General features: G+C 40.1%; 1 protein-coding gene across 2 annotated transcripts; it reads right to left on the minus strand.

The window, feature by feature from the left end:
- On the minus strand, window positions 1–27,246 carry LOC133455392 (phospholipid-transporting ATPase ID-like). 2 transcript variants are annotated; one of them, XM_061734396.1, is made up of 28 exons: window positions 26,908–27,246; window positions 26,411–26,486; window positions 26,128–26,186; window positions 25,141–25,254; window positions 24,964–25,062; window positions 24,783–24,844; window positions 24,602–24,674; window positions 24,435–24,505; window positions 24,226–24,308; window positions 19,700–19,858; window positions 18,513–18,601; window positions 18,029–18,222; window positions 17,689–17,897; window positions 17,552–17,595; window positions 17,306–17,471; window positions 16,860–17,048; window positions 13,337–13,452; window positions 13,067–13,231; window positions 12,800–12,911; window positions 10,462–10,564; window positions 8,266–8,416; window positions 7,730–7,913; window positions 7,396–7,619; window positions 5,542–5,625; window positions 5,174–5,419; window positions 4,925–5,063; window positions 3,986–4,116; window positions 1–1,864 (listed from the first exon to the last, which is right to left on the minus strand). In XM_061734396.1, exons 2-28 carry the CDS (start codon window positions 26,454–26,456, stop codon window positions 1,571–1,573), a joined length of 3,606 nt encoding a protein of 1,201 aa, XP_061590380.1. In that variant the 5' UTR covers window positions 26,457–26,486; window positions 26,908–27,246; the 3' UTR covers window positions 1–1,570. The 2 variants fall into 2 exon arrangements, with proteins under 2 accessions (XP_061590380.1, XP_061590381.1); XM_061734397.1 differs by lacking the exons at window positions 24,602–24,674; window positions 24,783–24,844; window positions 24,964–25,062; ... (2 more) ...; window positions 26,411–26,486; window positions 26,908–27,246 and having other exon boundaries at window positions 24,226–24,343; window positions 24,435–24,494.
- Window positions 27,247–27,987: the final 741 nt, after the last annotated feature.

The following is a 27,987-nucleotide window of genomic DNA, read 5'->3' on the forward strand; positions in this document are numbered from 1 at the left end:
TCATGAAAATTAGATTTTGTCCTTGAATGCTCAGAAACACTCACAGATGTTTTTCCCACCAGACTTCCTAAGGTATATTTTACATTGCAGTCAGATCAAAAATAATTCTATGACAGATTTCTCTATTTCTCTGTTTTATAAAAGTCCATTCTCTGAGGCTTTTGTGACAGCAGGTGAAGTACAGTACCACTCTCATGAACGTAAGAAACTTTAATGAACAAAAGCATCACAAACACAAGAAATAAATATATACAGTATAGATACTGTATATAGTAAACATAAACTTGACATAGAAACATATCCAACTGATATATCTGAAAATCAAAAAATGTACTTGAGAGAAAATAAGAAGCAAAATTCTACTGCCCAGCAAAAACATGCAATTAGCAGTAATCCAGGTCTAAAATGAGAGGCAAAAACAAATCATCAGGTCACAAGATATCTTGGAGAAATAAAAATGCAACATGTAGGATTAAGATATATTCAAAAGTGAAATAAAGCTTTTTATAAATGTATCCATTTATTTAATATAAAAGTTACTGCAAACTGCAGTTATAAAAGAAATTTCCACAACACGTTTTCATCAAAATGCCATGAAACTACGGCATCGCAGCACCTTTTTCAACCATGTATTTACAACTGTGTTGATTGCAGACCGTTAGGGTGGGGTGGAGCAGATCACTCCCTCTGCTGTAGGATGCGCCTCTGTTTGTATTTGTGTCACATATGCTTCCAGCTAGCTGCATGATGCAATTCTAAGATAGAAAAACTGCAGCGTATTATAAATGTTTTGTGGAGATTCTTTTTAAAAGTCTGTAACATTGCACGTCTATCCCTACAACTGAATGACATATTTTCAGTCCCTGGAAAGAGTTGTGTCGTTGTTTTTTTGTTCAGTAGTTTTGGTCGGCACTTCAGACACCAATATACATTTGCTTGAGTACAGAAAACGAGATTTCCTTTCACATGTTTCACATGAATGAATGGTTTAGTAAGAATGTTGTGTTTACAAAACCTTAGCGACCTCTCCTGCAGCATTACTTAAAATGAACAGGTTATACAAAAAATAGTGAGAATAAAACTTAGGGATAATTGATAAAGACAGGCTGATCGTAAGTATTTAGATGATAGTTAAGTGCTACAACCTGACAATCTAGGATATTACCACCAAATCAGGGGTGTTTGGAGGGTAAATTGAAAGTTTATGTTGGCTTGTATAACAGTTATACAACTTCTATATAGGTACATTTTCTAAGATTAAGTGAGGAAATGTATCTAAACCCTTCCAGTAGGGGAGAGGAGTGAGCAGTAATACAAGCTGGATATGACAGGAGCATGTGTCATGTCAAAAAGCGTGAAAAAAACACCTTAACGCTATATCTTCAGTTAATTCAGGATCTTCAGAGATATTGTCAATACGTTGTTTACAAAACACCAAGAGTTTCAATTAAAACAGCTAATGTTTTACCTGTTTATTTCACCCAATGTCTTGTTTTTATCTACAAAATTTGGAAAAGAAAAATCTGCCCTTGGCAGAAATTCTGTCGCTGTGTTGTGAATGCTTGTCTTTTCAGGGGCTCTGCGTCTCCTGTGTCTCCTGTGTCTCCCCCTGCTCCTCCGGCTCCTCAGTTATGGTACGGTAGTGCTGTGGCTGATCTTCAGCTAGCGAAGAGTCAGTTTGGAAAAACAATGACTGTCGAACCTTCAGAGGATGCTTCATCAGAAACAGTCGAGAAGTTACCAGATCACCAAAGCCCTTGGAGTGAGAGAAGGCGTAGCCTGACCGGCGGGTGGTGAAACGCTTGGGTGGCAGGCGTTTAGAGGCAGGAGCAGGGAGCCCCTCCTCGTGCATCTTATATCTCATCTGGAGAAGATAAAGGGCATCAAGATTTAAATATAGACTTGTTTCATATACACGCACGCACGCACGCACGCACGCACGCACGCACGCACGCACGCACGCACGCACGCACGCACACACACACACACACACACACACACACACACACACACACACACACACACACACACACACACAAACACACACACGTATTATACGTATGTATATATATATTTTGTTTGTCACACTTAAATGTTTCAGATCATCAAACTAATTTAAATATTAGACAAAGATAACACAAGTAAACACAAAATGCAGTTTTTAAATGAATCTTTTTATTATTAAGGGGGAAAAAAAATCCAAATCTACATAGTCTTGTGTGAAAATGTGATTGCCCCCTAAACCTAAAAACTGGTTACCGTTTTGTTGCATAACTTTTTCAGCGTTTCGGGTTTGGACGTTTTCTCTCCAGACTGTGTGTTTCTGCTCTTAATACAAATGTTTAATAAGATTTCAATCAGGACTCTCAGAAGAATAGTCCAACATTTTGTTCTAAGTCAGCCTTGGCTGCTCTTTAGTTGAGTGTTTTGGGTCATTATTTTGGAGCCATGACCTGCAACTGAGACCAAGCTTTCTTACACTGGACAGCACATTTGTCTCCAGAATGTCTTCATAGTCTTCAGATTTCATTGCAACTTCCACAGATCCAAGACGGCCTGTACTAAACGCGGTAAAGCAGCACCGGGACATAACCAAGTCCCCTGGATGTTTCACGTGAGGTACAGTCTTCGCTTCTTGAGAGGCTTCGTTTTTGTCTCGGTGAACATTGAGCTGATGTAACTTATCAAAAAGCTCCAGTTTGTCCCAAAGACATTCTCACAGAAGATCTGTGATTCAACCATGTATTGCACATTTTGAGAAGTTGCAGCGTGGCTTGTTTATGATTTGCTTTCAACTGTGGTGTAATCCTTGGTAATCCTCTCTGGCCCAAGCAGTGATGGACAGTGTGATCTAACATCGCCATAACTTGACCTTAGAGTTCACCTTGAATCTTTTTGGATGCCGTTTTGGGGTCTTTAGTTACTGTTCACATTATCAATCTCTTCAGTCTGTCAGTTTTCCTCTTGTGTCCACATCCAGGGAGGTTGGCTGCAGTCCAGTGGACCCTTAACTTCTGAACTAAATTTACAACTGTAGTCACGGCAACATCAAGCTGCTTGGAGATGGTCTTCTAGTTTTTAATGTGCTTGTCTGGAATGTTGTTCCTGATCTCCTCAGACAAGTCTCTCCTTTGCTTTCTCTGGTGCGTGTTCAGTGTGGTGGACACCGTGAGCAAACAGGACAGTCTGGACTTTACACTCTTTAAATATGAAGACCGACTGACTGAAGATTGAAAACACCTGAGATGTTAATTGCAAGACACGCTTCAATTTAAACTGTCACTATGGTCACTATTTTCAGTCTAATCTAAGGGAAGTAAATCATTTCTCAAGGCCAGTTTCATTAGTTTTTTTGATATTCTGTTGAATCCTCTTTTTCCTGCTCCATGTAGTTTTGTGGGAGGGGGAGTGGGGTCTAATGAAAGCCGGGGAGTCTCTGAAGGTTGAGAGTTACACTAAGACATTCAGGTGGCTTCAAGATCACCAATACTGCTTGCAACACAACCCTCCAAAATACCACTGATCCTCATTTGGGCTTCATAGTTTTATTCTCACACTGAAAAATCATAGGTTTAATATACAGGAGATTTAAAAATGAGAATTTGGAACCAAAGTTCTTGTACCTTGATGGCATAACAAACCATCAGTCCAGTCTAGATGGTAGCAACCCTTCTCAGTCTCTTTTAATGGTTTTGGAGAGATATTTGTTTTCTACCAGAAAATGTTCAATGAAATCCTGCTACATGGAATATGGGGTTTAGTTTTCAGCTGATGAACAATGAAGCATCTATCAGACAAAACGCGAGAAGAAAGTCAACCCTACGCTGGGGTCTACTGCAGGGCAGGTTAGAGTATACCCTGCTGAACTGAACACCCTTGGGACATGTCTGAAAAAAACTGTGCTAAAAGGCTTTTACATGTTCAGGGATAATTGTAACTTTGGAAGTGGGCGAGGGTTTTAATGGACTACCTAGTGCTTTCTCACCTTGTCATTGATGGTGGGACGGATCTGGATGAGAATGAAGCGTAAAGCGACCACAGGCAGAATGCAGAGGAGGGATGTCAGGAATATCGTCAGCCACACATTTGGTTGGGTCAAGGAGTTTCTTTCTGTCCCTAAATTTAGAAAAAAAGAAAATGAATCGAACAAAAATATTGCGCTTTTCACAGGTTAAGAGAGAGAGATAGAGGAAAAAACAGCAACGCATTTGGACATTGTAAGTGGAACACTTATACCGTATTTTCCGCACTATAAGGCGCACCACATTATAAGGCGCAACCTTCAATGAATGACGTATTTTAAAACTTTTTCCATACATAAGGTGCACCGCATTATAAGGCGCTACAGTAGAGGCTGGGGATACGTTATGCATCCATTAGACCAAGGGTCGGCAACCCGTACTAAATAAATCCAGGTCATTCCAGGGTCTTATACTACCCTGTTAGGCTTGCAGCTGGGGCTGGGGAGCTAAAACCTTTGAAAAAGAACTGTTTTGCAGCTTCTTGCGTGTTTTGGCTGTAACTGTAACTGTAACTCCAGTGTAGTTAATTTATCCTGGAGTGAGGAGACCCATCCAATATGGTGGCGACGCTGGATTTTGTTCCAGCATGTCATGAGGCGTCTACGTATATATGTCTATGATTTCAAGACCTGTTGCGGCTCAATATTGATCCATATATAAGTCGCACCGGATTATAAGGTGCATGGTCAGCTTTTGAAAAAATTGAAGGCTTTTAGGTGCGCCTTATAGTGCGGAAAATACGGTACTTGTTTATTTCCATGTGAGGTGAGACAGTAAGATCCGATGACAAGCTGTCACTCTAGATGCGTGTGAAGTGTGAATAGAAGTGTTTAGAGCCATTTGTGAGTTTAAACCGAGCCTATACAGGACCAATGCTGCCAGAAAAAGTTGGGTCTACTCACCAATGAAGGGAAAACTGGAGGGAAGGATGAGAAATAAGCCATTGCTATACACAGTGAACGTCACACCGAAGTAGGCAGCCAGGCTGCCCCAGATGAAAAGGTGGTTCAACGCTGTCCAGTAATGAGTGTCAAGACACAGCTGAAAAGTGTAAATTGTTCATTCAGTCTAGTTTACAGGAGGTGCATACCATTTTAGGTGCAGGGAAAAATGATACATGATGTCTTTGGGAGTAAGATCTGCATCCTCACCTGTATGCTCACCACGACAAGCAGACAGGTTTGTGCCAACAAAGCAAAGGACTGATAGTCTACAATGTCTTTGCCATCATCTCTGACTGTGTCGTGCATAGCAGCCCATGGGATAAAGAAGAGGACCAGGGAGCTAAAGCAGCTGTTCATTATAGCGCGTGCAAATGCTTTTTTGCTAAAATACTTGTTGAGTTGGCCTGGACGGTAGAGCTGAGGATACCGGAGGCTCCAGCGGTCATTGACATCCTGCAGGAAGAGAAGATGAGGAAAAAGCTATGAGAGATAATGCAGATTCCTGAGAATCATTTCTAAGGACAGTGTTTTATAAGAATGTCTGGATGAAGACTAACGTTCACGTTTCTACCTACCTGGTCAAAAACACTGAGGCCGAGGACAGGCAGAGCTGTGTACACCGTATTATACAAGGTGATGAACCACTCGTCATACACAGTCTGGACAGTAACACAACAAGATTAGACATGACGGTCAGTAGAAGTCGAAAACCCCTGGAAGTCCTTAACAAGTCTTCAGATGATCTAAATCTAACCTCAGTTCAACAATAATACATACGTGTTACACAGGGTCAATATTTATTGAACAAACATTGGCCAAACCGTAGAAGCAGCATGAGTAAAACTAAGTTAATTCAATCATGCATTATCTACCAGAAGCAGCAAATCCAGAAGTAAATGAAGAAATCATTTTCAATCATTTTCTGTATGATGTTATCAGTCTTAGGATACATTACAGTCTATTACTTTTTACCACCTTGCTTTAGCTCATTGACATTTTCTGGCACACATTTATACACAGCTCTCTCAAAGTCTTATGACAGTGTCTAACTCAGTTTCCCTCCCCTATTACTGCTATTCCCACCTTTAAGGGAATAGCATATACCAGCTAAATCATTTTTTGAAACAGGATTTTAGCTTATTTTTTGGACTCATTTTCAAACCAAATTCCAAAGAAGTTGAGATGCTGTATGATATATATGTAAAAACAGAATTAAATGATTTCCAAATCTTATAAACCCATATTTTATTCTCAGTGGAACATAACATATGAGATGTTGTAGCTGAGATGTTTTGCCATATTCAAAAAAAGATTAGCTCCTTTTTATCTTCATGGGGGAAACACATTTCAAACAAGTTGGAACAGGGGCATCAAGGCTGGAAAAGTATAAGGCACAAATCATGAACAACTTATGGAGCATTTTTACAACTACTGCTATTTAGGTTAATTGGAAGCAGGTAAGTGATATGACTGGATATAAAAGGAGCATTTCAGAGAAGCAGAGCCTCTCAGATGTATAGATGGGCATAAGTTCACCAATCTGCCCAAGTTGCATCGAAATATTTGTGTAACTATTTCAGGAAAACGTTCCTCAACAAAAAATTGTGAAGACTTTGAATATCCCAACATTTTTGATATAAAATATCATCACAAGATTTAGAAAATTAGGAGTAATCGCTGTGCGCGGGTGACAAGGATGAAGGTCAAACTGAATGCTGGTGATGTTTGGGCCTTGTGGTAGACCCTGCATTAAAAACTGGCATGACTCTACTGGAAATTACTGCACAGACTTAGGAACACGTCCAGAGATTTCTGTCTATGAACACAGTTTGCTGAAATCCACAAGTGCAGCTCAGGGCTCTACTATAAAAAGGAAAAGCCATATGTGAACACAATCCAGAAACAATGCTTCCCTGGGCTAAAACTCATTTAAAATGGTCAGAGGGAAAATGAAAAACGGTTCGGTGGCCAGATGCAGACTACAGAAGAGAGGGACCATTCAGCAGGTACAGGGTTGCATTAATATTTACGGTGCATTGGGCAGCTTACACATCTGGAAAGGCACCATCAAAGCTAAAAAGTACATTGAGGTTTTAGAACAACATATGCTCCTATCTAGACAAGATCTCTTTCAGGGAAGGCTTTGCATATTTCACCAAGACATTGCTTAACCATATACTGCATCCATCAAAACAGCATGGGTGCTCAGGAGAAGAGTTTGGGTACCAAACCTGCTTGCAATCCAGACCTTTCACCAATAGAAAAACATTTGGTGCAACTGGTCTCCTCACTTCCTAGATGTTTACAGGCAGTTGTTGAAACAAGAGGGGTGCAACATTATGGTAAACATCAACCTATTCCAACTTATTTAAGATGTATTGCTGCCATCAACTTCAAAATATCTGATATGTTGTGTATGTATCACCCACCTGTGCAGAGAAGCCACAAAAGAAGGCGTACCAGAAGTGCACAAGGGTGAAGGTGAAGTTCTTGTAAAAGAAATACTTCAAGAACTTGCACATGCGGAGGTAAGACCAGCGACCGTGCACCAGCAGGAGGCGCTGGAGATAACGGAACTGGGCAAAGGAGAAATCACTAGAGAGTACCGCCTGCATCCCCTCCTGACCGCTGATCCCCACGCCAATATGAGCAGCTGAAAGACACACAGAAAAAATGAAACAATTAACAGCAAACAGTAAATATTCTCCAGCGGTCTGGCTCCACTGCAACTATAGGTTTGTGTATAAGTGCTGATGAGCTAACCCTTGATCATGCTGACATCATTGGCTCCATCTCCAATAGCAAGAGTGACAGCCTGCTTGTATTTCTTGACCAACTGGACGACCTGGGCTTTCTGCAGGGGGGTGACCCTGCAGCAAATCACTGTCTGGCACATGCATGCAGTTCTCAGCAGCTCCAGCTCCAAGTCCTTCTCCAACGCAAAGCCCTGAATATGAAAGGGGCAGTTATAGACTTGTACTGCGCTTATTAAACAAGCCTGGCCAACACAACCCTCCCTGAAAAGATTTTTTTCGGACAGCGAGATTCATTCATGTTAAACTGTCTATAAAAGTTAGGAAAGGAAAGCTGGCAATTTTTTTTCCCCAGACAAGCTCTACACCTTTTCCCTTTACTGACTTTACTTTCTCGAACTTAGCTTTAAAGTATGGGAAATTGTGCTAGAAATGTTTAGATTCAAACAATTTCTAAAACTTATGCAAAGTTCTTCCTCTATACGGCATCATTTCTTGTTGATTTAGGAAGTTCAAAAAGGAGTTACGATGGAAAAGCCCTCTTACTAAGCTGTGTCCGTTTATGATTAAAGCATATTCTCCATCCACTTTTTCATCCTGCACCGTCTCGGTCTGATGGAGCCAAAACAGGCCTGCACGAGCTCTGGTCACAGTCGGTTCCTCTGCTGCGTCTGGACACATTTTCCTTCTGGCACGCCTGAAAACAAAAAACGTTTTTACTACTGGACGCCGGTAAACAAACCTGTCCCCTTGACACCCACCAAAAGGCGGCCTCTTCTCCTTATGATACCTATTTCATGAGAAGTTGTGAGGTCTTTGTATTTAATTTTTAACTGGACACCTGTCCAGGGTGTATCTCTGCATCTGACCGAAAGAGAGCTGGGATAAGCTCCAGCACAGAGCCATTTCTTGCTATGCAGGGGCTACGCAAATACATAGAGCCCTATTAGCCAGCAAGGGAGCCCAAACGGAGAATGTTCAGCTTCCTTAATCACTTTTTTGTTTCGTTTCGACTTCCTTCAGGGTAAATTCATACAGAGAGCGATGCTCAATTCCAGTATTTCAAAGACAGAATTTCTATATTCGTGAAAATTAAAATGTTTTTATGACACCGACTGCTCCTCAGTGGTCTTTGTAACTCACTTCCATATGTTATTTGTGGGAATGACCATGTGAATGAATATTCAGTCCATGTTTTCTCCACTATTGTTCACTCAGCTGCATAGCTGCTGTATCTCATAAGACCCAATGGATTGACTCATTTTCAAATGGAAAGTAAGTCATCATTGCTGTTGGTTTTTACTCAGGTTAAAAAATCTCATGTTCCCATGTTCAATGACTGACAGGTGCCCATCATTCCGTTTATGGGCCAACTTTAATTATGTTTATTTTATTATTGTTTTGTTTTTTTTTTACTTTGAAAATTTTAATATATTTTATATATTACATTTTTTTTTACAAATAGATTATTATTATTATTATTATTATTATTATTATTATTATTATTATTATTATTATTATTATTATTATTATTATTATTATTATTATTATTATTATTATTATTATGTATCTATTTTATTATTATTATTTTATTCTTTATTTTTTTCTTGGCCACAAAAAAATACTTAATATTTGAATTTTATTATGGGAGGTTATCATGACTTGGCTGTTTTGCTTATGAATTGTAATAGATTTTGGGGATTGTCTAATCAATAAGATATCTCTGTCATAGTGAGGGAAACTAGGGCCCCACAAATAGGATCTTGCATAGGGACCCCACAAAGCTAGAAATGGCACTGTTACAGCAGATCCTTGTGGCCTTAAATTGGAACAAGTGGCTATAAATAATGGATGGATGAAAAGATATATCTTATCTTAATTGTATTTATGTGACAGACAGTTCTATGATGGATTATTCTATGCAAATGACAGCAATTCTGACTTTGTTAGCTATCAAAATTGCAAGAAATATCAGAAAGTGGTGTGTCTTTTATTTTGAAGTGAAGACCCTTTTCTCTGGCCTACAGGTTTTAGGTATATTGTGCTTTTACATTCTGTTTTACCTCTCCAACCACTTTATTCTCTTACAGCATCCAAATTATGCAAATTAGCAGATTTACCAGACTAATTAAGCATGAGGAAAATGAACAAAGTCTACACAGAAAAGCCTCACCAGGACCTGCATCAGCCTATTCTGGCTGTGAGGTAAGAGTCCTGACCAACAGGCCCGGACTGTTTTAACTCTTTATGTTTGTTTACATGCAAAGAGTCTTTGGCCTCAGTTACACGACACAATGCTTTTCAGATAGTTCTTGCTAAGTTTATAAAGTCAAACATTCTACGTTACGTTAAAACCAAATCTCATACATTTGTCTTATATTTCAGCATCCACTCCTTCCCACTTTGTTTATTTATTTTTTTAAATTTTTTTCTTATTTTTGAAGAGTCTTGTAGATATACACGGTTGATTTTATCAAATGCTTTGAAAAATAAGAGCCTTGTTAAACTCAAAAGTAATATTAAAAATAATTTAACATAGTTTAAGGATTTCCAATATATGGGTCAGAAACGAATATATTTGTGGGATCAGATGGTTGCATGTGAAGATGGGTACTGATTGCTATACCCACTGTAAGTTAACAAGCAAGGGTTTAAAAAGAATGAAAAAATAATAGGAAATAAGAAATAAATACATGAATAAAACTGGAACCCAAATTCCCACTCAAATAATCAATGACTTACTGTAGCTCCTCTCTGACTGCTTCAGATGTGTGGGCTGACACAAAGAACACCTCCATGTTTTCTCTCAGCATGTTGCAAGAATAACCAATATTTTCCGCCGTCTCTGTTTTCAACGTGATGATAATGACAATAAGCATGATGCAGAAAATCAGTTGACATCGGTCTGACTCAGACGTTATCAACACATGGGACAACATGTGTACAGTAGATGCAGCATGTGTCCAACCTTTAAAAACTGGTGACCATGCTTTACTGACAGACTGGAAGAAATCATAATGATCTGTGCATTGTAGGAATGTTTGATATTTTACCGTTCACGATAAACCGTCAAAAAAATTCCCCGCGGTAAGAATTTGTATCTCACGGTAAAAATGATAAATTGAGGAAATGAGAAAGAAAGAAAGAAAGAAATGAGCCAGAAAGAAAGAAAGAAAGAAAGAAAGAAAGAAAGAAAGAAAGAAAGAAAGAAAGAAATGAGCCAGAAAGAAAGAAAGAAAGAAAGAAAGAAAGAAAGAAAGAAAGAAAGAAAGAAAGAAAGAAAGAAATGAGCCAGAAAGAAAGAAAGAAAGAAAGAAAGAAAGAAATGAGCCAGAAAGAAAGAAAGAAAGAAAGAAAGAAAGAAAGAAAGAAAGAAAGAAAGAAAGAAAGAAAGAAAGAAAGAAAGAAAGAAATGAGCCTGAGAGAAAGAAAGAAAGAAAGAAAGAAAGAAAGAAAGAAAGAAAGAAAAAAGAAAGAAAGAAAGAAAGAAAGAAAGAAAGAAAGAAAGAAAGAAAGAAAGAAAGAAAGAAAGAAAGAAAGAAATGAGCCTGAAAGAAAGAAAGAAAGAAATGAGCCTGAAAGAAAGAAAGAAAGAAAGAAAGAAAGAAATGAGCCAGAAAGAAAGAAAGAAAGAAAGAAAGAAAGAAAGAAAGAAAGAAATGAGCCTGAAAGAAAGAAAGAAAGAAAGAAAGAAAGAAAGAAAAAAGAAAGAAAGAAAGAAAGAAGAAAGAAAGAAAGAAAGAAAGAAAGAAAGAAATGAGCCTGAGAGAAAGAAAGAAAGAAAGAAAGAAAGAAAGAAAGAAAGAAAGAAAGAAAGAAAGAAAGAAAGAAAGAAATGAGCCTGAAAGAAAGAAAGAAAGAAAGAAAGAAAGAAAGAAAGAAAGAAAGAAAGAAAGAAAGAAAGAAAGAAAGAAATGAGCCAGAAAGAAAGAAAGAAAGAAAGAAATGAGCCTGAAAGAAAGAAAGAAAGAAAGAAAGAAATGAGCCTGAAAGAAAGAAAGAAAGAAAGAAAGAAAGAAAGAAAGAAAAAAGAAAGAAAGAAAGAAAGAAAGAAAGAAAGAAATGAGCCTGAGAGAAAGAAAGAAAGAAAGAAAGAAAGAAAGAAATGAGCCTGAAAGAAAGAAAGAAAGAAAGAAAGAAAGAAAGAAAAAAGAAAGAAAGAAAGAAAGAAAGAAAGAAAGAAAGAAATGAGCCTGAAAGAAAGAAAGAAAGAAAGAAAGAAAGAAAGAAAGAAAGAAAGAAAGAAAGAAAGAAAGAAAGAAAGAAAGAAAGAAAGAAAGAAAGAAAAAAGAAAGAAAGAAAGAAAGAAAGAAAGAAAGAAAAAAGAAAGAAAGAAAGAAAGAAAGAAAGAAAGAAAGAAATGAGCCTGAAAGAAAGAAAGAAAGAAAGAAAGAAAGAAAGAAAGAAATGAGCCTGAGAGAAAGAAAGAAAGAAAGAAAGAAAGAAAGAAAGAAAGAAAGAATGAAATGAGCCTGAAAGAAAGAAAGAAAGAAAGAAAGAAAAAAGAAAGAAAAAAGAAAGAAAGAAAGAAATGAGCCTGAAAGAAAGAAAGAAAGAAAGAAATGAGCCTGAAAGAAAGAAAGAAAGAAAGAAAGAAAGAAAGAAAGAAAGAAAGAAAGAAATGAGCCTGAAAGAAAGAAAGAAAGAAAGAAAGAAAGAAATGAGCCTGAAAGAAAGAAAGAAAGAAATGAGCCTGAAAGAAAGAAAGAAAGAAAGAAAGAAAGAAAGAAAGAAAGAAAGAAAGAAAGAAAGAAAGAAAGAAATGAGCCTGAAAGAAAGAAAGAAAGAAAGAAAGAAAGAAAGAAAGAAAGAAAGAAAGAAAGAAAGAAAGAAAGAAAGAAAGAAAGAAAGAAAGAAAGAAAGAAAGAAAGAAAGAAAGAAAGAAAGAAAGAAAGAAAGAAATATTTCCCGTTGATGTAACGTTTTGTATCGTCATTTTTATCGTTATCGGGATAAATGCCAGAAATTATCGTGATACATTTTTTAGTCCAAACCGCCCATCCCTAGTGCATTGTGTTACAAAATTACCCCAACAACATTACAACATTATATCTCCATGAGAATATGCAGCAACACCAACCTTGTTTATCCCCAGTTAGAACCCAGATTTTAATGTCGGCTAAAGCCAGTTGCTCGATGGTTTGTGGAACACCATCTTGCAATTTGTCCTCCACAGCTGTCGCTCCCAACAGCTGGAAATCAAAGGTGACACTGTGTAAACCCCTCTCATTCATGTGAAATTGAAAAATAAAAAATAAATACAGGTTTAACTGAATGATCAGTGTAAGGATATGCAGTATAATTTGAGGATTTTGGACACCAAACTACCAATAATTTAATCACGAACAATCAAGTCTTTCTCGATCTCTTCATACAGCTCATCAAGTCTCTCCTCTCGTCCGTCTATGGCAGTGCTGGCATCATGGTAGTGCTGTGTCCACTTATCCATGTAGCTGTCCTCCAAGTCCTTGTAGGCCAGGACCAGCGTACGGAGGCCTTCGCCCGCATACTCCTATTTTAGTAGTTCAAAGCAATTACAAAACATAAAAAATATTATACAAAATACAGGTAAAGGTTTGGCATAAACATCCTAAAAAGATCCAACCGCATGTCTCACATCAAGGTGTCCAGTTGTAACCTCCTTCAGTTTGTTACAGGAGGGGTGTAGTCTTTCATAGATGATGGTGTCTGCTCCTTTGCAGTACAGGGTGAGTTTTCCTTCAGGGCTCCGCACTGAAGAAGACAGTCAAAGTCTTTTAACACACGACTTGTGCAATGAGAACCATATGAAGAATTTTACGGAAAGCAAAACGTCCCTACCAGTGGCGTCAATTCAGTCGAAGCTAAGGTATGGCAAGGTTTTGAGTCACAGAATTATCAGTATCAATCAACACGTCCAGCAAATACTCATCACATAAGTCTGCTATGGAGCTTATCTGTGTGGTCAAGAAAAACTTTTTCAAATGCAGTCTCGCTCACTGCAAAAACTAAAAATCTTACCAGGAATATTTGTCTTATTTCTAGTTAAAATGTCTCATTTTTAGCCAAAAAATCTTTTTACACTTAAAACAAGAGTAATTACCAGAAAAATAACTTATTTGACCATTTTCACCTGTTTCAAGTAAATTTTCACTTGAAATAAGTAGAAAAATCTGCCAGTGGAACAAGATTTATCTTCTCATTACAAGCAAAAAAATCTTGTTCCACTGGCAGATTTTTCTACTTATTTTAAGTGAAAATCTACTTGAAACAGGTGAAAATGGTTGTTTTTGAGTCTTGTCTTAAATTTTTTTTTACAAAAAATTAGACATTTTAACTATAGTCGGGGGCCCCGGGGATATTTTGGTTCAGATTCTCGCAAATTCGCCAAATTTGGCACAGATGTTGTCCATACCATACTTAATCATTTTAAGATGGGTGCCAAGATTGGCGCCCCATGGTGCTGCCATAATTCGCAATCCAATATGGCTGCCACCCCCCAAAAAACGGAAAGGCCTAGAATCATAAATGATACCACTTTTTATGTGTTTTCTGGATCGTATAATCTGATTCTGGTCTTATTTCAAGGATTTGAGGTCAAGATTACCGCTCAAGGTCAATTTTACTCATCAAAGTTGGTATATAAAGGCAATATAGGGGTAAAATCCAGTATTTCTGGTGTGCCATGCTAGATGCTACGCCCAAAACATTTTCTTTTTTTTTTTTCATTATAAGCTATACTTGTATGTATGTATCAATGTTTCACAACTCAAAACAGTAGATTGTTTATTATAAACAATAAATGAATAACAAACAATTTTCAATTAAAATTTATATGTGCCAACAGAAAAAGACAAACAAAATGTGTTTAGGGACACAGCCTTTTTTTTTTTTTTCTTTTTTTTCCACAAGTCCACAAGTACAACTTCAACTTTAACTAAACAACTGACAGTAGGGGACAATGTAATCAAAATAGTTATTCCGTAAAACTTCAAAATGTCATTCACATTCTTTATTGTGTCTCCATTCCTTGCAAAGCGGGGAGTTAATGGCTGTCATCTTCGTTATTAAGGCACCCACCTTCGCATTTGCAGAGGATTGTGCATCGGACACCGATACGATTGCATTTGCACCTTCCCATGCATCCCTTGAGGCAGCCACAGCGTACAAGAAGGTCACATGCTGCTGATGCATCATTAAGAGTGGTCCACAGTGGTTGCCATGTGCCAGTGCCATATTTGTGCCAGCCCCACTCACTGAAGTCAGGAATTTCCTGCTGGACCGAGGTTGCCTGATTCCAGTAGAAACTTGCCTGCAGTAGCGCTCGCTTGACATGCTGGAACAATGCAGCTTGGGTAGGTGGGAGGTTTTCCAGTGATCTACTTCCAGTGGTGAAGAGGCGATGTCTGGCCTCATTGACACCAGCTGCACCACACCCCTTGCTGTACATGAGGACGACGAAACGCTCAATGTTCTGCATATGCACAGACTCAAGACTGAAGAGGTCAGGGGTGTGTGTGAGAGCAACTAGTGTGTTGGTGAGGTCTGGTATGCTTCTCCAGGCTGCCCAAGCTGTCTTTTTGCCACATCCAAGAAACTGGGAAGTTGTGTCACATCCTGTTAAGCTTTGGAAGAGGGGTAGTGCCAAGAACTTTGATGGACCGAGATCAGAGTAGATGGTATGGACTGGTATGTCACGATATTTTCGACCAGTACCAAAACCCACCCAGAGCTCTGTTAGGCCAAGGGTCTCGAAAAACCGGATTGCCAAAATGACAACATCGCTGTCTACGGTGCGAACATAGGCTGTTGTATGACCCTGCTCTGCTGCATGTGCCAGATGCAGGAGGATCCTGGTGTCTGCCTCAGAATGGTTGCACTTCTGAAGTTTTGTGACATCACAAGGCATGTTGGAGAGCACAGTCTCAAAGCGGGTAGTCAGAGGGAGCTTTCCACGCATGTCATTCTTTGAGATCTGTGTGCTGATGAATGAGAAGAGCTCCTTTTTGTTGTCCTCGTTTTTTAGGAAGCCACTGTTCCATTCATGCTTAGGGATTGGAGTGCTACCATCACCTACTTTTGTCCGTGAACCATTCCCACGTCGTTTCTGTGTCAGATATTTTAGGTTATTTTCCTCTGGGTAGTTGTCCCATACAGCATCAATGCGTTGGGTACTAGTTGTCATTTGGGCCTCCAGGAATGGCATAATGTTGAGCAAGACATACTCGCTGAATGTCTTTGCTGTTGTGGGCCGCACCATGTGGATGACTGCTGCCATATCCAACACCACAACGGTAGCTTGTTTGGCAGAAGCTGCACGACCTGTGCTAGCATTGAGGCATTGAAGAATGTCGGACTTTGTCCTAGATCGCAGAGATTTTTTTTAATGACCCCAAAATGACCTTTATGTTAACTTGGGTAAACTTGAGGGGTAAACTTGACCTAATATCATTGAGATGACATAATCTGATTGTTTTGACTTTTGAGTATAGCTTATAATGAGAAGAAAAAAAACAACTTTTGGGGGTAGAAGCTGGCATGGCGATCCAAAAATACTGGATTTTACCCCGATATTACCTTTATATACTAACTTTGATGAGTAACCTTGACCTTGAGGGGTAATCTTGACCTCAAATCATTGAAATAACACCAGAATCAGATTCTACGATCCAGAAAACCCATAAAAAGTGGTATCATTTATGATTCTAGGCCTTTCCGTTTTTTGGGGGTGGCAGCCATATTGGATTGCGAAATATGGCAGCACCATGGGGCGCCAATCTTGGCACCCATCTTAAAATGATTAAGTATGGTATGGACAACATCTGTGCCAAATTTGGCGAATTTGCGAGAATCTGAACCAAACAGTCCTTATTTTGCCCCGGGGCCCCCGACTACTAGAAATAAGACAAATATTCTTAAGATTTTGAGTTTTTACAGTGTAAAATAACTAGTGAAATCGATCATGTTGTTCTGATTTACATTTGTAGTTATTCTATATGTATTGAGTAATAGAATAATCAATACAAATAGACAGAGTAATTCCATAAATGTATTTAAAAAACAAACATTTACATTTTCCCTTGAAGCCAAGGTGTGGCGGCTGCCATACCTTCATACCCAATTGACGCCCCTGGTTGCTACTCATCGCTACTTTCTCTCACCTATCACTGACATCCTCTTCCGCACGTTGTTGAAGTCCAGAATAGCCAGGAGTTCATATACGACTTTTCTGCCCATCTCCATGACCGTGATGGTCTCTGGTGTACGAGAGCGGAACACAAAACCAAAGTTCCTCGCTGCCGTCACCAACGCCCCCTCGTCAGGAGACTGAGCCTGGTAGTTGAGTTCTCCTACCGGGTGAAAAAGTGTGGGAAAAGAGCACATAAAATACAAAAACGTGAAGAAAATCCAAAGTCAGACATGTTAAGTTGGACATATTGTGACTGCTTATGTTTGAAAACTCAAATGTCATCGAGGGTAATTTGGAGTTCATACGACCATGTACAATCTTAAAAAAGAACGGGTGTGAGCTGCAATTAAACTCTCTATATCAAGCCAGTGTCATGGGCTGGTAATCCCCAATATGATGACCATCACAGGACCTCACCTTCTTTCTTTTCCTCTGGCATGACAGTGTGGCACAGAGCCAGCAAGCGGAAGAAGGCCTGGGCCTCTGGGTTTCTCCCTCGCACCGTCTCCAACAGACTGCCATCGTGAAAGACAAACTTTGGGTCCGCAAGAGGATTCCAGCTGAAGTCCACTTTCTCTGTTTTCTTTAAAGAAAATGTAAAAAATTTAATATATGATCACTTGTAGTACTTATAACTTAGAACTGTTTGTTTAGCCTTCCCACCTCTGTTATTTCCACCCTTTGTCCAGAAAAGTCATAGATCTCTCCTGAAAAATAGAAGATGGGTTCTGAATCAATCATTCAGGTACAAGGATGTGTGTTTCTCTCTTTACTTGGTATATTGTGATAAAGCTGTTCACCATAAGCTTTTCCATTGATGGAGCACTTGTTGAAGGTCATGATGTTTTGCGTCAGGGTGCCGGTCTTGTCACTGAAGATGTATTTGATCTGGCCTAGCTCCTCATTCAGTGTGGTGGTCCTGGCCTGGGCAGGAGTGTCATTTTTAGGGTAATACATCTTCCTGTCCCAGTCTATGAAGAAGCTGTTCCCAAGACGGATGATCTCCACGCTAACGTTTAAGCACAAATGTCAAAATATCAGGCGTGAAGGAACCGTCATAGAGAAAACTGGGGCTCAAACTTTCAGAATGGATTTCACAACTCGCCTCATTCAAATATATTTTTCTCTATCAAAACTTACCTAACGTAGAGAGAAATGGGCACCACTGCGTTGAGAACTATGACGTAGGACCAGAAGGAAAGGAAGGATGAGAGAGAGGTGCCAATCCCTGGTTCACGAGGAAGAAACTCCGTGAACACAGAACCGTCCGTCATCTCCCAGATTGCATTGCCAATGGCCAGAATAGAGCACATGATCGCCAGGAAACCAAAGATCTTACAAAATAGAGAAAATACATCTTTTTAATCAAAAAGATATAAGCCTTTATTAGGAATCCATATTTTTTAATAAGAAGAAGCTTCAAGGTAAAATTAATATTTAAAGGGCATAAAGGGCAACTATTTGATATTTGAACAATTACAATAAGAAGTACAAGATGAAGAATATTTATTAATAAGTACAATATTCAGGAACAATATTCTGTTACAATGAATTTAATGACAAAGGACAACACGTTTCCTGCTGAACTGCACTTGATTAATAATTTGTTTGTGTATAAACTCACACACAACACCAGGATATTCATCAGGTGATCAATACTGGTGCGTTTGAAAGTTGCCTTTCCACTGTTCTGCATGAGCTTGGTGTCAGGACCTGAAGAGATTCAATGACACGTTCAGATACTCTCATTTCAGCATTTTTACTGTAGAGCATTTATAGGGGAACATTTTTAGAAAGGCTGCTTTCAATAATAAATTACACTTCCTTATAAATTACTTTGGGGAAAAAGAAAGGATGGAAAAACTCAAAAGTTAGTTAGTTAGCTGATTAATCTGTAAATCTGTAAAAAAAAAAAGTGAAATTCAGTATCAGTGTTCATAACTGCTGCAAAGTTGCAGCTTTAATATGACAGCAGAGTGAATGGAAAACCTTTCAACTGTGCGTTTAAATGGAAGAGTTAATCTATACATTTGTAACAGTCTTGTTGTCTTTATTTCTACTTGAGCGCTGCTCTGTTGACTGTTGTTAAAACACCCCCTGACGGACGAGGTGACTCCTAAATTTACCACATCCCATGTGCATGTTAAGATTATCACTCTTGTTCTCCTTCAATATTAGTTTCAACATCTCACTACTGGCTCCCATCAGCACTTACTGAGACACAGAAGTGACATCTGATCCTTAAAAGAGGAACTTAGTCCTACTCCAGCAGGATTTTAAGTTTTAGTTGCTGGGCTGTCACTTGCTGTCGCATCTAGCGACTGTTCGCTAGATGCGACTGTTGCTTTTCCAATGAAGCTGACAGAGGAAAGAGGCTGAATTTCCCATCACCTGTTGCAAAGTTTGCACATGGAGAAGTTAAATTTGCTACGAGGAATAACACATTTTAATCTGTTAGCAGGCAAGGGTCAGTAGTGGTGAGCGCATATTAAACATTGAGTGGTAAGTTTGTAAAGACTGTAACTAGGTTTTACTAACTTTACTTAGCATGCACTTCACCCTGCTTTAATAAGCTCCTGCACTCACCAACCCAAGAAAAAAAAGATTTTGCATTTTACTGAAGGAAATAATCATTCAGTTGGTATCACCGGAGCAGAGCCAGAGTGACATCTATCCAAGATACACCAAGTTGTTTTAGAGAATCAGAGTATTTTTCCTTGACCTGACCTTAATATTGACTACTAGAACCAAAATACCTCACTGATAGTTGTTTGATAGCAACTCTTATACAAGCAGTAGGTTGTAGTTTACCTCCAAAGATGACCAGACCAAAGCACCACTCCGTGTTCCTGAGTGTACACCCTCTGAGCAGCACTTTGTCATTGTCCAAGCCGTAATTTTGTCCATCCATAGTCAGGGTCCCTTTAAACTTGTCTAGCCGGTTATTGGGAGGCTCACATCGCACTTCACCTATAAAATACATAATTACATATTTGGATCAGATCTAGGTCTTCGGTAAACATGTTTCAAGGGTAATAACAGGACGTTGGAGCCTGCAGCTTCATATTCAAATGCAAAAACACCATCAACTGCTAATCTAGTGTCAGCCAAGCCAATGTGCTGTTAGACTTTCTAAAGAATGTTTAACACTTCATGTGACTGGATTTATTTTTGTAAAAATTTGTAAAAATTATAATTATGTTCATTTTGCAACAAGTATGTTTTAAAGGCAGAAAAGCCGGTCTTTGTATAGGGAATTAAATGAATATTTAAGCCTCAATAAATGAAAGATAAACAACAGAATACATACATAGATAAGAAAATTGCAAACAAAATAATGCTAATGCTAATACTCATGGGGACCTATTATGGCATTTAATGTCTATTTTGGACAGGCCTTGAATGTCTTAAAAACAAGCTTTTGATAGTTTTTTCTATATAAATTAGAAAATCAGCCTCTGGGTCATGTCTTTATCTTTACCGTTTCTAACCTCATTCTCTATGAGTGGGTGGGGAGGCTATGATAATGAGGCTCTGTGCTGATTGGCTGCCTGAATGACGCGATACACCGCTACGAAAAAATGGCGGAAGAGTTAAGCCTGAATTATGGTTCTGCCGGACCCTACCCTACCGGGTAGGGTCCGGCGTACCCTACCGTGTAGGCTCTGCGTTGATGTTAAGGCTGGATTATGGTTATGAGCTACACCAACGCAGAGCCTACGCCGTCACCGTGACACCGTCGTGAACCTTCGGACTTCTCCGTCACTCTATTTCGCCGTGGTGCAGTACCCCCCGCGACCACTAGGGGGGGGTGCGATCTTTTCCTGAATGATTTATCCGACTTTTCCGGTCACAGTGACCGCGTAGTTAAAATTTGTGGGAGGTGCACGTCAGGCACGGCGTGGCCTGCAGCGTTGCCTGCGGCGTGGCCTGCGGCGTAGGCACGGCGTCGATTTGTTGCAGAACCATAATTCAGCCTTGACGCGGAACCATAAATCAGCCTTACACCGTGTCATGCATGCAAGCGAGCATCAGAGACAAAATCAATTCCATTGCTTTATTTTCTATTGGACTGTCCTAACTGGCCACAGCGACGCAGCGCAACACGGCGCATCGTTTTAAGCTGAACATTTGTCGGACGCCCTGCTTCTGTTTTCTTACTGTCGCTCGCGTTGAAAGCCGGTTGAAAGCGCTGTAGGAAACAGTCATGGATGAGGAACGGCTGATCCAGTTAGTTGAAATGAGAAGTTATCTCTATGATTCCTATGATTCTATCTCTATGAATCAGCGTCGGCCATCGGTCAAACAACTCACTCTGTGATTGGCTGTTCCCAGAATTTCCCAGAATGCTTTTCGTCGTCATTTGCGGACTGAATAAAAAAAACAACATGGCGGACATTTCTTATGAATAAAATCAATATTTTGAGTTAGTTTCTGCATAAAAATGCGTTTTGATTACATTTCTAGCGAGAAATAAATATTTTAATTTCATAATATTCACTCAGTGAATGTACATAATCACTCGCTTGTCTTTTTCAAACCGCGCCAGAATAAAGGCTGATTTATGGTTCTGCGTTACACCAACGCAGAACCTACGACGTAGGTTACGCGGCGACGCGCGCCGTACGCCGTACCATATGCCGTAGGCTCTGCGTCGATTTAACGTGGAACCATAAATCAGCTCCGGAGCCGGCAGGCAGAAAATCCCGAAATTTTCGGAGCAAATTACTTAACAGGCGTAGCTACAACTGTTAGATTTCATCTATTAAACCAACATTTATCTTCCTAAATGATTTATTTCAGCCAGCAGTAATTCTACACAGAGTTTTGTTTGTCTGTTTTGATCAGATCTGTTCTGGTCAGAGTTTTGTTTGTCTGCACTTGTGTTTTCTCAATAAAGCTTTGAAAAAAAAAGCGCTGTCCCCCTCCTTGAGCCCCTTAATACAGACTACCGCTGCCTGCTGGTATGGAGGGGAATTACCTCTCACGCATGCGCAGAACGTACATGCTAGTTCGTCGTCGGGTGTCGTATTTGCGGTGTGTCTAGTGAGCCCGACAGAGCCCGACAGAGCCCGACACAGCCCGACACAGCCGACGCGAGCCGACACAGCAGTTGGCAGAGAGCGGGGGAAGTCGGGTTGGTGTGTCAAGGCCTTTACTGTCTTTATTTCAACACTCGCTCATTTTTTCTTCTGTAACTTTCACTGTCACCAATCACTGATACATTTTCTGTCCGTTAGCCTCTGTTAGCATCTTAGCATGGCCTCTCCGTCTTCCACCGTTTCACCTCTTTGCTGCTCAGTGTGTGAAATGTTTAGCTATTCCTCTGCCTCCTTTAGTGAAGACGGTAAGTGCTTAAAATGTAGTTTATTTGCAGGGCTGGAGGCGAGGCTCAGTCAGTTAGAGGTCCGGTTCTGCCAATTTGACCATAGTCCGATAGCCTCCTCAGCTAACCAGGCTAAGCTAGCGGCGGACCGGCCTATAGCAGCTGAGGGTAGCCGCTCCCCTGCAGCTCCCGAGCAGCCGGCCAGGCAGGGCCGGTGGGTGATGGTTCGGGGGAAGCGTAGTCCTCTCACGGAACACCACCACCCGCTTCATGTGTCTAACAGATTTTCCCCATTCAGCGACACACCCGTTGAGAAACCGACCCTGGTGATTGGCGACTCCATAGTCAGGCATGTGAAGCCGACTCCAGCGACCATAGTGAGGTGTATCCCGGGGGCCAGAGCGGGCGACATTGAAGCAAATTTGAAGCTACTGGCAAAGGGTAATCGTAAATATGGTAAAGTTATCATCCATGTCGGAGCTAATGACTCCCATCTTCGCCAGTCGGAAGTAACCAAAATGAATATTGTCTTGGTGTGTAACTACGCCAAAACCATGTCGGACTCCGTAGGTTTCTCTGGTCCCCTCCCCAATCTGACCAGCGATGACATGTTTAGTCGCATGCTCTCGCTCCGTCGCTGGTTGTAATGGTGGTGTTCAGAAAACACCACCTACGGCGTAGGCACGGCGTCGTTTTGACACAGAACCATAACTCAGCCTTTACACGGTATTTAGTTGTGGGCGTGGTTTCACGCATCGGAGGCACAAACCTCTGCTCCTGTCGTGACGTCACGACAGGAGCAGAATCTAAACGGCTCATAGAAGCCACATGACACTGGATGGCTCATCCAGGCGGCTGTACAGACACTGCAGAATTTGGTTGCTTTCCTCCTTCTCTGAGTTGGCAGGCTGAGGGGAGACCACTTTATATATGTTAAAGCAAGAGAAAACCTGTTTTTCATAATAGGTCCCCTAATCTAATATCTATTGCATTCTTTTGTATCTTTTCCTTGCGTGGCATACATTATTTATATATTCATTTATTATAATAAATCTTTTAACATTATAATTCAAGTATAATTTTTTTTTCCAAATCAGTGAAATATTGTAGCTTTCCATGAGCAATTATTGTTTAAACTGCCGTAAACTGTTGACTGTTACTTCGACCTCCGACATTCCTCTAAAACCACTACAACTTTGAAACTTTGCAATTTAAATATAGATAATTTCAAACAAAAGAAATTGCAAATACTTTGCCAGCATTTCAAAGTGACACCAAGAAGCTTTCTTTTATTAATCATAAAACATAAATTCTAAGTTCATTCAAAATAATAATTGGATATTTTAAGGAAGTATTTTAAGAGGTTTGGTAATTTCTCCTCCCAATTATACACAAAAACAGTCAAATTAACTCCTTTTTCAGTCATCTCTTCATACAGCTTTGTATAACTGTGTAAACACTAGTTCACACATGAAAAACAATAAAGCTAACTCACAAAGCTACAGTAGACATCATGGCAGAGGTGACGAAGAGACAGAGGAAAGTAATGGCGGAAGAGGAAACAGTCAGCAGTCAATAAACCAAACAAGTCGTGCTTGTCTTTAAAAACCTCATACTGCACATACAATGCAGTACACAGTATCAGTACTGCATACTGATCTCAGTCGTCATCAGTACTTTACATAGTATACCACCAGCAGGGCACAACTGGAAACCAGTCACATGAGCATGGCAACAGACTGATTGGGTTTGATATGCAGGATAGAAATATATCTTCCACGTGCTTCATGCATACTGCTGAATGCACAGTTGGTTGCATCCTGCATACAGCATACTAGTTTTTGGTAAAATCATTATGTACAGTGTGTTATGTGGTTTAGAAAACACCCTGTGTTCCTGGGTTGGTATTTTCATGATCAGAGAAATCCAATTTTCTTTCTTTAATCCTTTGTGAAGGAAGTAGATTGTACATTTGAAAGTCTGCCCTACATATGAAGTTTCAGGCTCTCACCTTTGAAGCCTGCAAGCACTTGGATGCAGTCGCCCATCTCTCCAGTTACAGTCAGCGCCTGCTTCACTTTCAGATTGGTTTCGCTTAGGGAGACCAAGAGGACATGAGAAGCATGTGACTGAAGGGAAATCCAAGACAGTGTGAGACTTAACCTGTCAGCCACAGGTGCACACAAACACACACTCACATGCACAGTATTACACACTGACCCATCTAACTCAGCTGTTTCCACGTAGACCAGATTGAGAGGCTCACTGCTGGAGAGCAACAGCAGATCTGCCTGAGAGATGAAAGGACTGTAAGCGCAAATCAGGAGAAAAAACACCATGAATGAATCTTTCTGTTTAATTTTCATACCTAGTAAGTTAATACTTACAGTGACAAACTCATTATTTTCCAGTTGGACAACGTCTCCAACCTGAACATTCATCCATTTTTCTTTTTTCAGTCTGTAGAGACATGAACATAAAATCTGATCACATTTTACACAAAATACAATCTTTTATTCCTTTTTGTTACAAATCTTTGATATAAGTTTTACAGGGTAAATGACTCACTCTCCATTGATGAGGACATCCACCATTCGGTTATTCACCTGCTTGTCAGATTTGTGTCTGTTCTACTCAGTTGACAGAGAGAAAACATTGATTTTTTTTTTATAAATTCTGATTGATTTTTTTATTTTGGTTTTTGAATAATCTTGAAGTCCGGTTTTACATTTGATTAATTTGATCTTACTATGTCATCAGTGGCGTCTTTGACCGCTGTTATGGTCAGCACCACAACCAGGGGTACGGCTGTGGTGAACCATGGAAGTGAGGATACTTGTGGGATTAACTGTTGACATTACATAAGATCCACATAATTATGATCATTCAAAATGACATAGAATAAAATAAGAGATAAGAGGTCTACCTGAAGGATAAGAAGGAAGAGGAAGTAAGTATTTGCAATCCTCCTGAACTGCTCAAACAGGTTAAGAGGCAGGAAGGTGAAAATGTTGTATTTGGAGGTCTCGATGGCATTGTTCTGAAAAGGACAGTGAAATCACATTATCAAATTAAAGCTGCAAACAGCGATGAACGGGCCCTCGCGCATGCAATTTTCACCAATAAAGGTCAAGGACTCAAAACCGAGTCCGATGACATCCCATGTTTCTATATGTCAAACCATTCAAAAGTTATAGCAGGAAATAGGGGCTATCACATATGGACCAATCAGATGAAGGGTGCCACGGTAACGCTTTTGACTGAGAAAAGTAATGCGCGTCGTCGCAGGATGGAGACGCACATTTTGATGAATAACACACTTGGGTGCAGGTTACGGTTCGGGCGAAGAAGCGACCAAAGAAATGGCATGAATTGCGCCAAAATTACACAATTAATTGAAAATGGCCGACTTCCTGTTCGGCTTCGGCCATGGCGCCAAGAGACTTTTCTTTAAGTTGTGACATGATTCAGGTGTGTACCGATTTTGGTGCATGTACGTCAAACCGTATTGTGGGGCTTGAGGCACAAAGTTTCCGGGGGCGCTGTTGAGCAATTAGGCCATGCCCCTTAATGCAAACCATGAAATATCAAATTTATCGCCAGGCCTGGCTTGCGTGCAAAATTTGGTGACTTTTGGAGCACGTTTAGGGGGGCAAAAAGGCTCTCATTTCGTCGGAAGAAAAATAAAAACGAGGAAAATAAAAACGACATCTCCTACGGATACAATAGGGCCTTCACACTGTAAGTGCTCGGGCCCTAAAAAAAAAAGAAATTAAATTACCAAAGATATGGAGTTGACCATGAAACCATATGTAAGCATGTTTCAGTCATTAAGCAGCTCCCTCATACTCTGACTGTAGCTCAAATATTCATTGGTTTGATGGAAATACTTTACGACACACTGTTCACTCACAGCATAGTTGTACGACAGGTTGAAAGGTCTGTCATTCGCTCGCAAGCGTCGCTCCTCCTCTGTAAAGAAATACAAGTTTGAGAGCAACGGTGAGTTTATGGTATGTTTCTCTGGAAAAATAAACATTATTTTTACTCTCATTGCCCCAAATAGCATAGTACACGAAAAGGTATCACTGCTGCTGCCAGGGTGACATTCAGGATCTCACTTAGTGAAAATAATAATGTAAAAACAATGAAAAGTGGGAAAAAAAAAGATTAGTAACTTCCGCAGCAGCGCTCACCTTGCCTTTTCTCTTTTTCACCAAAAGAGGAAGCTTCAGATCCCATCTTTAGCTCAGGTTCTTCATAATTTCACACCTGTGTGAATGAAGTGGGTGGGTTTGTATGACACATTGGACCAGGATAGGTGAGGCAAAGAGTAATTTCCTTTTAGACGGTTTAATTATAAAACCTGTAACCGATAAGGTAAGCAGGTGGCAGAAGTGAAGAGGAACCAGTTAAGGCTTTGTTTGTGTGTATTTCGGACTCGGTTTAGAAATTCCTAATATATTCAAATATTGGTTGGAAAACTCACAGTTTTCATATAAAAGATATGAGCTCTACAACGAGCTCTACCAAGATTGCTGTGTGACTTTCAGCTTCATATACTTTCTCTGATAATCATGGACTATAAGCAGGATCGCTGTGATCAACCCGCTCCTGAATCTAATTTTCTACTATAGTGAGAAAACAAGATAGACTGTAATTTGAAAAATACACAAAAAAAAAAATCACGTACCTTCAACAAAAACTGAATGTCCGTCCGGCCCTGCATACGCACACACAGGGCTGAGTGGGAAGAGCAGTGGCAGGTTTCCACCCTCCAGGTGCTTCCTTCTTTGATAAGAGAAGCCAAGCCCTGGTCTGTGCACTCGGCCCGACTCAAGAGTTACACATCGATAAGGACTGGGGCCTCCAGCTGGATGAAAGACAATGTGGTCCACTGGTTGAAAGTTGCTGGCTTAAGATATTCCCCGTCAGATGAGCTTTGAGCTTCATACAGTAAGAGCTGGCATCAGTCTCCACCTAACAGTTCAGGAACTGAGCAAACAAACGTAGCAGTTGTCTGAAAACGGCAATAAATGTGCATCTGCCAATCAGGGTTTATATTATGGCAGCGGTTGTGTGGCCAGGTGCCGAACACACCCTGTGGTTTGTACACATGCTCTATATAAAGAGTTTTACATGAACTTTGACCTACTGCACTGGCCCGCACTGCAGCAGAGTTGAGATAAGATCATCTTAACGGTCATACAGCTCTGTTTTATATACAAAAATGTAAAAAAGAAATTCCCTGCAACTACTAGAATTAATGAATTTGTTCATGTGTCCAGTTTAATTTACCCTGATTAACATCACACTTCAATCATTTTGGCTATCATACGGACACATGGCAACATTGAAGTGTCTGGCAACCCCACCGGCAGTCAATACACTCTACTGCCACCAGCTTGGTGCCCAGTCACCCTCCGTTGATGCTAACGCCTGGATGACATGCGGGTGTCGGCCTTTTTGCATCAATTCCATTTGTTTGTGTGACCCTAGGCAAAACGTCCAGAGGTCAATTAGTTACCATGGATACCTCTGTGATCTTTGACGTAGTTGCTAAACTCCTCCTTTCAGTATTTTTGCTTAAAGGAGCATGAGGCTCCTTTTAAGAAATGAGACTCGTTAGCGCCACCCTTCACCACGACGGCCGTTGGGGGTACTGCAGCCAACAGTGAAGCCGGAACGGGAGAACGGGGAGAACGTGCATGCAGCGTCATGTGACGTCACATCCGCAGCCCAGCGCGGGAAATTCCGGCCCGGAATTGCAGCA

The sequence above is a fragment of the Cololabis saira genome, chromosome 11 (assembly GCF_033807715.1).
Source record: "Cololabis saira isolate AMF1-May2022 chromosome 11, fColSai1.1, whole genome shotgun sequence".
Taxonomy (NCBI): domain Eukaryota; kingdom Metazoa; phylum Chordata; class Actinopteri; order Beloniformes; family Belonidae; genus Cololabis; species Cololabis saira.